The 14,320-nt window shown below is 35.2% G+C and overlaps 1 protein-coding gene and 1 long non-coding RNA gene across 2 annotated transcripts; one reads left to right on the forward strand and one right to left on the reverse strand.

Annotated features, from left to right (window-relative positions):
• The first annotated feature begins 1,229 nt into the window (after positions 1-1,229).
• On the forward strand, positions 1,230-5,054 carry LOC148191655 (putative disease resistance RPP13-like protein 1). The gene has a single exon (XM_088100831.1). The coding sequence runs from the start codon at positions 1,424-1,426 to the stop codon at positions 4,937-4,939; it is 3,516 nt and encodes a 1,171-aa protein (XP_087956957.1). The 5' UTR covers positions 1,230-1,423; the 3' UTR covers positions 4,940-5,054.
• Positions 5,055-7,764: 2,710 nt separating this feature from the next.
• Positions 7,765-10,142, reverse strand: LOC148191656 (uncharacterized). Its single transcript, XR_015782621.1, has 2 exons — positions 10,055-10,142; positions 7,765-7,984 (listed from the first exon to the last, which is right to left on the reverse strand). It is a non-coding gene; the product is annotated as an uncharacterized LOC148191656 (long non-coding RNA).
• Between the last annotated feature and the right edge of the window lie 4,178 nt (positions 10,143-14,320).

Genomic DNA, 14,320 nt, shown 5'->3' on the forward strand with positions numbered 1-14,320 from the left:
GTTGCAGAGTTGTTTGCTTAACTTATATCCTTAAGTCATCTCTGAATTTCGAATTCAGCCACTCTCTTCTAGCTTCCTTCCTTAGTAGGAAAGCTTTGAGTTTAAAAGCTCCAAACACACACCATACTTTCATTTACACTTTCATCAAACACCTTACATGCATTATCTTTCATTGCTTCAATTAATTTCCATTCCGCTGCACTCTAGTTCAAGGAAGTTGTCTGATGCCTCGACATGCTTCCATCACATGTATCATGCACAAGAATCAAATCCATAACCACTAACTCAACAAGAAGTTTTAGATCCTCATAACTCATGTGTTTCACTTCACCCCTATATAACTTGTCTTTTTTCTTATTTTAATTAGTAATATCTACGTTCCCTATCTTTCTAGATCTTTTATTTTATCAAGGCCTTATAATCTCTCTACCTGACCACAATGAGCCTGACACACAAATACAGGGGTAGCTTAGCATAAGAACATCCAAGTGTAGAAAAAAAAAAAGGAAGTTTGGAGCTTAACATGCTCGAACAATATAAAAGAAACTCAACAAAGCCGATCAAACATTCAAGCGTGTATTTGCTTAATTATATATAATGTGTTTAAATAGTTTATATTTACTTAATAAAAAAAAAAGGCACACAAGTTTAAGAAAAATAAGAGAAAAAAAAACGAGAGATTAATATGCCCTTGAACTTTTTTATCCTATTTTTATTTCATTTTTAAATTTTTTACTTTTTCTCATTACATCCCTTATCACAAGATATATCACTTTTTTTTCTCTCTTTCTTTTATTTTTTTAATCTGATTATATCATTACATATATCACTGGTTTTGTTATCTTTGAATAATTTACAACTATTTTCTTTTTTTATCTTTCCTATCTCATTTCTTAGCTTTTATTTTTATTTATTATTATTATTATTATTCTCTGTAATCATTCTCTTTTTTTTGTTTCGACTCCATTCACTCGAAGACATAGAAGATGGGTTGCGATTCATTTTTTATATTATTAGAAATAGTAATGATTTTTTTACGTACCTAAATTTTATATAATTCTTTTCTTAAAATGATATAATTTATACTTTTATAATTATTTTATTTTTATAATCTATATTAAATGTAAAAGTGTTTCGTAACATCATTATGTCGTTAATGTAAAGGAGAAGTTGTCAACCTTCTCTTTAACACAACCACTCATTATTTACGGTAGTAGAGTACAGCTTGTGAACAAGAGTGCTGTCGGAAGACTCAATACTCTTTATTGCTTGTTGACGAAAAAGTTCACCGGCCTTAATTCAAGGCTATCATTAAAAAATGACCTTATTGACATTATTTCCATTGCACTGCACCTAGTCAAAGGCATAAGCTTCACTTCAAATCTCACAGTCTCGTTCATCCTCTCTCTTCTCTATTGTTATCATGGCAGCAGAAATGGTTACCGGTGTTCTAGTTTCCACTTTCCTCGAGAGGACTATCGACACTTTGGCTTCTCGTCTGGTCGACATATTTCATCAAAGAAAGCACAAGAAGCAACTCAGCAACTTGAAGATGAAGCTGCTAGCCATTGATGTTGTGGCGTTTGAAGCAGAACAAAAGCAGTTCACAGATCCACGTGTCAGAGATTGGCTTCTCAGGGCCAAAGATGTTGTGATTGATGCAGAAGATCTCTTGGATGAGATAGATTATGAACTCTCCAAAACCCAAGTGCAAGCTGAGTCTCAGAGTGCATCTAAGAAGGTGTGGAATTCCCTCGACTCTTCTTTCTTTGAAATTGAATTTGAACCCATGATGGAACAAGTCATCGAGGACCTAGAAGAACTTGCAATCCAAAGCGATTTTCTAGGTTTGAAAAAGGTTGGTGGTGTTGGGGTTGGATCAGGATCCGGTAGTAAATTAGCACATACATCTTTGCCAAATGAAAGTGTTATCTATGGCAGAGATGATGACAAAGAATTTGTCCTTAACTGGCTCACATCGGACACTCACAACAGCCTATCTATACTTTCTATTGTGGGCATGGGTGGGATGGGTAAGACCTCTCTTGCCCAACATGTATTCAACGACCCAAGGCTTGAAGAAGCTAACTTTCATACTAAAGTTTGGGTCAGTGTTCCACAGGAATTTGATGTTCTAAAAGTATCAAGAGCAATTCTTGACACAATAACTGGTTCCACTGATAATAGTATACAGCATGAAGTAATTCAGAAAAGACTGAAAGAAGAACTTATGGGAAAGAAATTTCTTCTCGTTTTGGATGATGTTTGGAACGAAAGACCATCGAGATGGGAAGATGTGCAGAAGCCCCTAGTTTTCGGAGGCCAAGGCAGTAGAATTCTTGTCACTACACGGAGTGAGAAGGTTGCTGTTACCATGCGATCAGAAAAGCGCCTCCTTCAGGTATTAGAAGAAGATTATTGTTGGGACTTGTTCGCAAAGCATGCATTCGAAAATGCTAATCCCCAACCAGACTCAGACTTCATAGAGATTGGTAAGAAGATAGTTGAAAAATGTAATGGACTTCCTTTAGCCTTAAAAACTATGGGAAGTCTATTACACAATAAATCATCCCTTTGGGAGTGGGAAAGTATTATGAAGAGTGAGATATGGGATTTTTCAGAAAATGAAAGTGATATACTCCCTGCTTTAAGACTGAGCTATTTCCACCTTCCTTCTCATCTGAAGAAATGCTTTGCTTTTTGTGCCTTACTTCCCAAAGGTTCTTGGTTTGAGGAGGAGTGGTTAATTCGATTGTGGATGGCTGAAAATATCCTAGAAAACCCTCTACAGAAAAAGAGTCCTAAAGAAGTTGGTGAAGAATATTGCAATGATCTATTATCGTGGTCCTTCTTTCAACAGTCAAGAAACGAAGAGAAAAAGAGTTTTATCATGCATGACCTGCTAAATGATTTAGCAAAATACGTCTGTGAAGACATATGCATCAGGTCAGGAGTTGATGAACCAAAAGGTATTCCCAAAACAACCCGTCATTGTTCATTTTCAAGCTCTAAATCAGATTTTGATGGGTTTGAGGGTTCGAGTGATACTCAAAAGTTGCATACATTTACTCCAACAGATAGTAGGGTTTGGCATTGCAAGATGTCCATAGATGACTTGTTCTCCAGATTTAAGTTAATACGTGTCTTATCTTTGTATAATTGTCGTAGCCTTACGGAGGTGCCTAAATCTGTAGGAAATCTTAAGCATCTTCGTTCATTAGATCTATCCAAGACTCAAATAAAAAAACTACCCGACTCAATAAGTTTACTCTACAAGTTGCAAATACTGCAGCTGAACTTTTGTCGAAAATTAAAGGAGCTTCCCCCATGTTTACATCAACTCCACAATTTGCGTCGTCTCGAATTAGTAAATATTGGAGTGAAAAATGTGGTAGCATATTTGGGAAAGCTGAACAATGTTCAAGTATTGATGAGTTCATTTCATGTTGAGAAAAGTAAGGAAAACAATTTTCAGCAATTAGGAGAACTCGATCTTCATGGAAGTCTAACAATTGATGATCTGCAGAATATTGAGAGTCCCTCCTATGCATTGGAAGTAGATTTGAAGAACAAACCACACCTTGTGGAACTACGGTTAGAATGGAATTTCATTGGCAGCTCCTCTGTTGATTCAGAAAAAGCTGAGGATGTAATTGAGAATCTACGTCCTTCAAAATATTTGAAGGAGTTGTCAATAAGGAACTATATTGGTAAACAATTTCCAGATTGGTTACTTCATAATTCATTACCGAATCTGGTGTCCTTAAAGTTGGAGGGATGTGAATCTTGCCAACGTTTACCTCCGCTTGGACTTTTTCTATTTCTCAAGCACTTGAGCATTGCAGGACTTAATGGGATAGTGAGTATTGGTGCTGATTTTCATGGGAACAACTCTTCTTCATTTAAATCCCTTGAAACATTGTATTTCTCCCATATGAGGCAATGGGAAAAGTGGGACTGCCAAGCTGTGACAGGTGCTTTTCCATGTCTACAATATTTTTCAATAGAAAATTGTCCCAAGCTGAAAGGACACCTGCCAAAGTTTGTTGCTTTAAAAACTTTAATAGTGATTGAGTGCGAACAACTTGAAGCTTTGATTGTGAGTGCGGTAGAATTACGTCTACAAGACTGCGGAAAGCTGCCGTTGGAGCGGTCTACAATGAAAAAGCTCACAATGGATGGGCAGGGCATGGCAGCATCATTGGTGGCAATGGTTGGACATATGCTATTCGACACTTCTCTTGAAAAGTTGTCCATTTGTTCAGAGTCAATAAGTGATGACTGTGTCTCTCGAAGGATCTTTCCACTTGATTTCTTCCCAACACTCAGGACTCTTCAACTCATTGGATTTCCTAATCTACAGACGATTTCACAGAATCATGTTCACAATCATCTCTGGCATCTGGAAATCAAAAAGTGCCCTAACTTTGAATCATTGCCTGCAAACATGCATATGCTGCTTCCATCTCTCTTTAGGCTAGTGATAAAAGAGTGTCCAAGACTTGAGTCGTTCTCTGAAGGAGGTTTGCCATTAAATCTAAAAGACATCACACTGATTAATTGCTTTAGACTTGTTGGCTCACTCAAAAGAGCTTTAGGAGACAGTCCTTCGTTGGAAACTTTAAAAATTGTAGAAGTAGAGGCGGAATGTTTTCCTGATGAAGGTTTGCTTCCACTCTGTCTTTCTGAACTAATAATAAAAGATTGTCAAAATCTAAAAAAACTGAACTACAAGGGTCTCTTAGAACTCTCATCTCTTCAATCACTGAACCTTTGGGATTGTCCCAACCTCCAATGCTTACCAGAGGAGGGTCTTCCCAAATCAATTTCATTTCTTTATATAGACAGATGTCCTTTGCTGGAACAGCGATGCAACAAAGAAGGAGGCGAAGACTGGGAAAAGATTTCTCACATTCCACATGTACATATATATAGGTAACGAATTTGTTTAATTATGTTTAATGGTAGGGATAGTTTAATAGTGGTGTATGAACTACTTTTCCTGTTGAAAATTCTGGTATTGGGAATGTATTTACTATAATTTAAAGTCTTCCTATCTTTTTTATTTTAAGCACTTAATTAAATGCAATAATGCTAAAGTTTAAATAAATTTTAAGTTTCTAATATTATTTTTGTTAATGAAATACATAATAAATTATTAAAAGAAATTTAACTCCTTCAAAAAAAATATTTATTTGTATTTTTTTCTTTAACATTACATTGTGTCTTTAGACGTATTTTTGAAATATTTTTATTTCTTTAGATATTACTTGTCTTTTAAATTATATAATTTAGAATACATTTTTTTATTTTTAATTACACAGTTCGAAAATACTTTTTATTTCTGAAAATAAGTTCTGAATTGTACCGTGCAAAAACAGAACTTTATGTGGATGTAAAGAGAATTTTATGGGAGTATAGGAAAAAAAAATAAGTCCAAATTTGTCATAGTGAAAACAAAAAATAAGGTAGAGTCATGGAAGCTGGTGAAAGTTTAAAACATTTGCTAACAATTATTAAATGATAACATGTAACTATCAGCCTATTAACATATATGATCTAAAGTAAATTTTTAAATATTTAAAAGAAACTAGTTAAAATACATACCTTTTCTTTATTTTAACAAATTTTTTATTAAATTATAAAATCACTTTAATAAAAAAATATAAAAGAATAATTTGTATAATATTTTATTATTATATAATTTTTTTATTGTAAATAATTATTTAAATTTAAAAATGTAATTATTAAAAGGATAAAATATTAAAATAGTTAATTTAATTTATAAAATGACTTAATTTATATTAAAGGTTAATAAGAAAAATAAAAATGTAATTATTTTAATTTAAATAATAATTACTTAAAGAGTAAAATTAAAAAATATATATATATATATATATATATATATAATATATATATATATATATATATATATATATATACAAAAAAAAAAAGTCCTCTCTACAGACATAGATTATTTTTGTTTTACGAATTCTAAATTTTATTCATTTCCATTTATAAACATTATATTCTAAATTTATTATATATATATATATATATATATATATATATATATATATATATATATATTTCATATGGAGTTATTAAAGACATATGGATAACTATTATCGTAATATAATAGTGATAAAAGAAATATATAACTGTTTACAAATGTACTATTTGTGAGACCCTAGATAATTAACGCTGTAAATATATGTCAAATCTCAATTAATGCACCCACGTCATTGCTCAGTATCATTAAAACGCACTCACATTCTCTGCTGCACGTCTGTCATGTGTCATGTTGGAACATTCTGAAAACAGTAGTGGAAGACAGGTGTCCGCGTGTGAGAGAACATCCGGTTGACTTGGGGAAGAGAACTGAATTTCTAAAACACTCCTTCCCATTCTCTGCATGCACTCACCTTCTTCCTCAAAACTGATTTCTCCATTTTCTCCACCTTCTCTCTAGAACCAGTTCACCTTCTCTCTACTGTAACTCATCACCTTCCTCTCCGATCACGTTTCAGAACCGTCTGAGACGTGAGCGTCATTCTGGACCGAACAGATTGGGATCTGAGCTGGTAAGTTCTCGTCTCTGACCGTTCGTCCATTAGATTTCGTGCGAAACCAGGTTCTGGTTTCATGTATAGGTTATATATCTGAGTTATTTCTGATTTTGGTGATTAGACTAAGTGAATCTGAGGATAGAAGCTGTAAGAGGGCGAACCATACCATTTCATTAGGACGTTTCACTCACTGATCCGGGTAAGGGAAGCTTATTGATTTAATTTATGCTTGTATGTTGTATGAAAGCATGATATGGACTTATTGTATGATATATATATATGTATATGGGCTGATTGAGTATGCATGAACGAGCACTGTTGTACTGAATGAATATGTTTCCTGTTGGTTGAACTACATGTTGATTTTGCTAAGTATGGATTGAAAGATGGATGATTATTGTATAGTTTGATTTGTTAATATGATGAATTCTATAAAGTATGTGAATTAATGATGGATATGAAGTTATAAAGTATGAATTATATGAGAAATATTGAGTTAAGATAGATGAAAAATCTGAATGGAAATTACTCACTATGATAAATTACGCTCGTCATCGTACGGTCTTATACCGTTCGGTTTCCTAGTAAATGACTTAAAAATGAAATTCTTTCATTCGGAAAGAATTCTATTCGAGAACGAGTGTACTCATTTAAAATACTATGTTTGAGCGTTCGGCCCAGCGTAGTGATACCGTATACATTAATTTAAATAGCGCCCGGTCTTATACCAAGCGTTCGTCTTAAATAGTGCTCGGTCTTATACCAAGCGTTCGTCATAATTGGTGCTCGGTCATCTACCCAGCGTTCGTTCTAATGTAGTGTTCGATCTCATACCGAACGCTCCTCCTTACCTTTGATTTCTTAACGGACGTAAATAGCGTTCGTCCAAATACTTAGTAAATGTACATTGTCGCGTTCGGTCATTGACTGGCAGTCGATTCCTTTAAACGAAAGATTCCCAATGTAGTTAAGTACTCGTCTTGCTGTATCTTCATCCAAGTTGATTTGACCTAACATCTTGGTATTAAAATATTCTGAATATTGATTGTATCACTCTAGAGTCAGTTCATTTAACTGATTTGAGTAGCAATGACGTTCGTCAAATACTCATGTGTCGAGTTATTCTGATTGGTAACTGTAACACCCAAATATTTTAAAGGGTATTACTGATAGTAGAGACTAAATTAATTCGATATCTCATATAAACAATCAAACTTTATTTCAATTACTCCAAAGTACAATACCAAACTTACAAACTTTAAACAATATAGTCTTCACCGTTGACATTTCAACTTTTAAATTTTACACAACATAATCTTCCCAATACAAATTTATTCTTTTTACAAAAATCCATGAAAGGTTTTCCCCGCATCTCTCTCATCTCTAAGCTTTTTCAACCACATCTGCAACATTATCTAATCACATATAACATGAGTTATATGATCATAGCATAAACAAATAAGGGTAAGCCAACCATATCAAATCAATCATTAAACTTGTAATAAGAATAGTAATCATTTATTTCTACAATTACTCAAATATCATTACCCCGATGTCATTAATTCATCATTATCAAAATCATCTTCCTCAATTTCATAAACCTTACAATTTATACTATGCTTACTCACGAAGCCTTATGGTCAGACCGCTCTCTGCCTGCTTCCTTAAGCCTCACCTGTATACTATGTCTTACTCTCTGAAGCCTTATGGTCAGACCGCTCTCTGCCTGCTTCTATAAAACTTATGAACCACATATTTATGTCAAAGCCTTATGGTCAGACCACTTGCTGCCTGCTTTCATTAACCTCAGGTGTTACTTTGTTCATACCAAGCTCTCATGGTATAACCGAACATACTACTTCCCGTAGGAAACATCATTTCATAAGCAATAATTTCTTATATCCACTCCAACATTTCATCACATCAACATTTCATACTCTCTTATCCACTCCAACATTTCATCAAATCAACAATTCATAACCTCTTCTCCACATAACTCAATCATGTTCATTCTCTAATCATAATTTGACAATAACCTATTTTGGTGTCAATAAATTAAACATATCGCCAGCTATCATACTTCATATTATAAACTCATTTTTTACCATAACGAGTATAACTCAACATATTTTCACCAATTAAAGATTCATAGATCAGCCAAAACATTTCATCATATCTTAGCCACTACGTATTAAAGTCTGAGCTCAATGTAACGATAAATAAAATATATATGAAGTTTTTACCATGATAACTTTATGCATCTCCAATTAACTTATTTTATTTTAATTTCATCCTATTAGAGATCTTTCTTTACCCCAATTGGTCACCGGAGAGGACCCAGATGTCTGAACGCATCAAACTCACCTTCGACGCCAACACATATGACTAGTCACAACTGACTGGACCAGGCCAGGGCTGCTCTATGATCAGGGATGTGCCAACTCAGGTTTTTTAAGGTTCCTCTATCCTACCAACAAAGGGAGGCCTTCAATAATTAACAATTTATTTATTTAAATTATCTACCTTGTTCGCTTATGCTCTAAATCTAAAATGCCTAATTTTAATATTTTTACTTCCTCTTACAACAACCTCAAATAGTATCACTACATCTATTTAATACTCATATACAAGTTATTACAGAATCCTTACTCCAGACCTTCCAACAAGATCAATTTCAGCCAAGAAACTCATTCATGATAGAATTCATACAAGATAATTATAAACAATTACCCATAATAAGATATTACTATAAATGGTCATAGAAGAATACAATATTTGACAATCATAAGAATAATCTTAATATAAAAATTCATGGGAAACAAGAAGTTGAATCTGGCAGAGCCGGTTAGACAACTTCTAATCCATCCCAAAATACAATATAATTAAATAACAAGAACAATACATGTCTGGGGAAATAAGAAGTTGAATCTGGCAGAGCCGGTTAGACAACTTCTAATCCTTCCAAAAATGCAATAAAATAAATAAGTAAAGCAATAAATAGTTTGGGGAAACAAGAAGTTGAATCTGGCAGAGCCGGTTATACAACTTCTAATCCTTCCAAAAGTGCAATAAAATAAATAACTGAAGCAATAGAAAGTTTGGGGAAACAAGAAATTGAATCTGGCAGAGCCGGTTAGACAATTTCTAATCCTTCCAAAATACAATAAAATTAAATAAGGAAAACAATAGAATGTTTGGGGAAACAAGAAATTGAATCTGGCAGAGCCGGTTAGACAATTTCTAATCCTTCCAAAATACAAAAAAATAAACAACTGATAACATACAAGTGGCATAACATAATCAACATTACATTTTACAACTATCACACTTGGATATCAACACAAAGTATACTCTCATTTAAAATTTAAGATCATACAGAAACAAAATACTCCATATTCAAGATATAAGATCAGAAAAAACAAAATATAGCATATCCAAGACTCAAGATAATACAAAAGGAAATACTCAAAGTTAGCTCCCCTTACCTCTATTACAGACTTAATCCCCTCGTCCTCTGAAAACTTCCAGAATATCCCCTTTGAAATTCTTCCCACTCTCTTCTCTCAAAAATTTTCTAAGTTCTTTGGTGTAAATTTTCAGCCTCCCCCCTTGGCTATTTATAGCAAAAAAAAAATTTACTATTCATTTTTACTATTCATTTTAACTATTCATTTTTTTATTCATTTTACTATTACAAAAATAATTTTTTATTTGCAATTTGATAAATTCTGATCTCAAAGCTACGTGGAACACTTATCCTTTCCAAAAATATATATATATTTTTTTTTTTTTACTATTCACTTTTTACTATTCACCTTTTACTATTCACAATTTACTATTCACTTTTTTTTTTTTTTTTTTTTTATCTAGTATTTAACTTACAAATATTTTTCAAGGATCTTACAATCTCCCCAACAACAATTATTTTCGCTCTCGAAAATTATTTATTTAAACAAAGACTATCTAACAAAAGATTACTTACAAAAGAGATATGGATATTCCTTTATCATAAATTCTTCCAATTCCCAAGTCATTTCCTGTGTGTCTTCATTCCAAAGTACTTTTACTGTGCGAATATCTTTCCCTCTTAGCTTTTTCATTTGAACATCTAGTATACGCACTGGTCCAACTTCCATTGTTAAATTTTCCTTGACCTGAATTTCATCAACTTCTAACACATGCTTTGGATCTGGAATATACTTCCTTAGTTGGGATACATGAAAAACGTTATGCAAATTTGCCAATCCAGGTGGTGATGCTACCTCATAAGCCACTGGCCCAATCTTTTTGAGAATCTGATACGGTCCGAGAAATTTTGGTGTCAGTTTCCTCATCTTGATAGCTCTCCCGACTCCTGTAGTTGGTGTTACTCGTAAGAATACATGATCTCCTTCTTCAAATTCTAACGGTCTTCTTCTTTTGTCGGCATATGACTTTTGTCTACTTTGAGTTGCTTTCATCCGATCTTGGATTAATTTTATTTTTTCTGTGGTTCGCTGTAATAGCTCGGGTCCCACTGTTAGTGCTTCCCCATCTTGAAACCAACACAACGGGGTTCTACATCTTCTTCCATATAAAGCTTCATATGGTGGCATACCAATACTGGAATGATAACTGTTGTTGTAAGTAAATTCTACTAATGGTAGTATCTCATTCCAACTTCCAAGATGATCTAATACACAAGTTCTTAGCAAATCCTCCAAAGACTGAATAGTCCTTTCTGTTTGACCATCAGTCTGAGGGTGATAAGCCGAACTCATCCTCAACTGCGTTCCCAGAGCCTTCTGTAGCGTCTGCCAAAACCTTGAAGTAAACCTTGGATCTCTGTCTGACACAATGCTTGTAGGTATTCCATGCAACCTCACTACTTCCCTGATGTATAACTCCGTCAGCTTTTCTAGAGACATACGTTGATTAATGGGCAAAAAGTGAGCGCTCTTGGTTAGTCTATCAACGATAACCCAGATAGAATCGTGACCTTTTGATGATTTTGGTAAATGTGTTACAAAGTCCATCGAGATACTGTCCCACTTCCATTGAGGAATGTCTAACTGTCGTAACATCCCTCCCGGTTTTTGATGCTCCACTTTTGCCTTCTGACACACCAAGCAGGCTGCTACAAACTCGGCCACATCCCTCTTCATTCCATTCCACCAAAATGACTCTTTCAGGTCTTTATACATCTTAGTCATACCTGGATGTATGCTAAGACGACTTTTATGGCCTTCGTCTAAAATTAAATGTTTTAATTCACTCTTTGCAGGTATACACACTCTGTTCTTAAATCGAAGGATGCCATCTTTACTTAGAACGAAGTCCTTAACTTGATCGGTGTCCAACAACCTGATCTTTTGCTGCAACTCTTGATCCATCGACTGCTCAACCTTCACTTGTTCTAAGAAGTCACTAGTGATTACTAAATGACCACACCATATATGATCTGGGGTTAACTGCAACCCCAAGTTCATATCACGTAACTTTTCTAACAGTTCTAATTCCTTCACCATCATTGTTGTTATCTGAGCTTGTCTCCTACTCAATGCATCTGCCACCACATTGGCTTTTCCTGGGTGATATAAAAGCTCGAAATCATAGTCCTTCATATATTCCATCCATCTTCTTTGTCGCATGTTCAGCTCCTTTTGATCGAACAAATACTTTAGACTCTTATGGTCACTAAAAACTTGGAAACTTGCCCCATAGAGGTAGTGTCTCCATGTCTTTAATGCAAATACTACTGCTGCAAGTTCTATGTCATGCGTTGGGTAGTTCTTCTCATGCGCCTTTAGCTGCCTAGATGCATAAGCTACAGGTCTCCTTTCTTGCATTAGGACGCACCCCAATCCTTGATATGACGCATCGCAGTACACCTCAAAAGATTTGCTAGAGTCTGGAATGATTAATACTGGTGCTGACGTTAGTCGTTGCTTCATATCCTCAAAACTGGCTTCGCACTTGTCAGTCCACAGAAATGGTTGATCTTTACGAGTTAACTGAGTTAGAGGACCTACAATCTTGGAAAACCCTTCAACAAAACGTCGGTAATAACCGGCTAATCCTACAAAACTTCGTACTTCAGTTACAGTTTTCGGCCGCTCCCACTTTAGCACAGCTTCCACCTTTGCTGGATCCACTGAGATTCCTTGAGCAGAAATCACATGACCCAAAAATTGTACTTTCTCTATCCAGAACTCACACTTTGACAGTTTCCCATACAGTTGATGTTTTCTTAAAATTTCCAACGCCACCCTCAAGTGTTCTGCATGCTTTTCCTTATTCTCTGAATAGATAAGAATATCGTCAATAAATACTACCACGAACTTATCTAAACATGACCGAAATATTCTGTTCATGTAGTCCATAAAAATCGCTGGAGCATTCGTCACGCCAAACGGCATTACCACGTACTCAAAGTGTCCGTAGCGAGATCTGAAAGCCGTCTTTTGCACATCTTCTGTCTTGACCAGAATCTGATGGTACCCAGATCTGAGATCAATTTTTGAAAACACCTCTGCTCCTCTCAACTGATCTAATAGATCATCGATTCTTGGCAAAGGATATTTGTTCTTTATTGTAACCTTGTTCAGCTGTCGATAATCCACGCACAACCTTGAACTTCCATCCTTCTTCTTCACCAGCAATACCGGAGCTCCCCATGGAGACACACTTGGACGGATAAACTTCTTCTCCAGCAGATCTTCGATTTGCTTTTTCAACTCTACTAGTTCGGCAGGAGCCATTCTGTATGGAGCCATAGAAACTGGGCCAGCTCCAGGCATTAGATCTATTGTGAAATCGATCTCTCGACTAGGTGGTAAACCTGGTACTTCTTCTGGAAAAACATCAACATATTCTTCTACCACAGGTATTCCGATGATTTGTTCTTCAGTATTCTCTCTTTTCTCCTGAGCTAACACCACAAAGCAGGTAGCTCCATCTTTGATATCCTTCGCAACGACTCGAGTTGAGCTTAGTTCTAAATCGTTCAAATTTAGAAACTCTATCTTTTGTTTCCCACAGTCAATAAGAACGTGATTGGCAGTCAACCAATCCATTCCCAAAATAATGTCTAGATTTTGAAGGGGTAAGCAGATCAAGTTCACTTTGAACTTGCGTCCTGCAATTTGGATCGGGCATCCGACACAGACTGAACTGGTCGTAACTGGTCCCGATGCTGGTGTAGAAACTACTAATTCACACCCTAGATCAAGCATCGGTAATCCGAGTCTTTCTAAACATGCTAGGGATATAAAGGAGTGTGTGGCTCCAGAGTCAAACAAAACATATACGCATTCTCCTAACAACATACAGGTGTGTAAGATTAATGTACCTGGCTTAGTAGCCTCTTCTGCAGACATTGCGAATACTCTCCCTGTTGCCCGGGGCTTTACTTCAGCAGAATCTTGTTGTTGTGGTTCTCCCACCTTCTTTTTCTTTGGACAAACATTAGCAAAGTGTCCCGGATCATTGCAGATGAAACATCTCTTCCCTTCAACTTTTTCCCCAATAAGTTTAGGGCAGTCACGTCTGAAATGTGCTCCTCCACACTCAAAACACTTCACTGTTCCTCGATATGATAATTGTGGTTTTTCATAAGGTTTTTTGTTGAATTTCATTGAAGATTCTCCCTTGGCAAGTCTGGAAACTCTACTTGGATCAAACTCCAATAATTCTATCATTCTGGCTTTCTCTACCAATGCTGGAAACTCTTGTATTTCCAATGGCATAAGTACCTTCTTCAGTTCATGCCT

Source organism: Vigna umbellata, chromosome 10 (assembly GCF_029865625.1).
Source record: "Vigna umbellata cultivar VRB3 chromosome 10, Vumbellata_1.0, whole genome shotgun sequence".
Lineage (NCBI taxonomy): Eukaryota > Viridiplantae > Streptophyta > Magnoliopsida > Fabales > Fabaceae > Vigna > Vigna umbellata.

Bases quoted from the DNA above. Each gene is read 5' to 3' on its own strand.
- LOC148191655 (XM_088100831.1), top strand. From the start codon at position 1,424: ATGGCAGCAGAAATGGTTACCGGTGTTCTAGTTTCCACTTTCCTCGAG.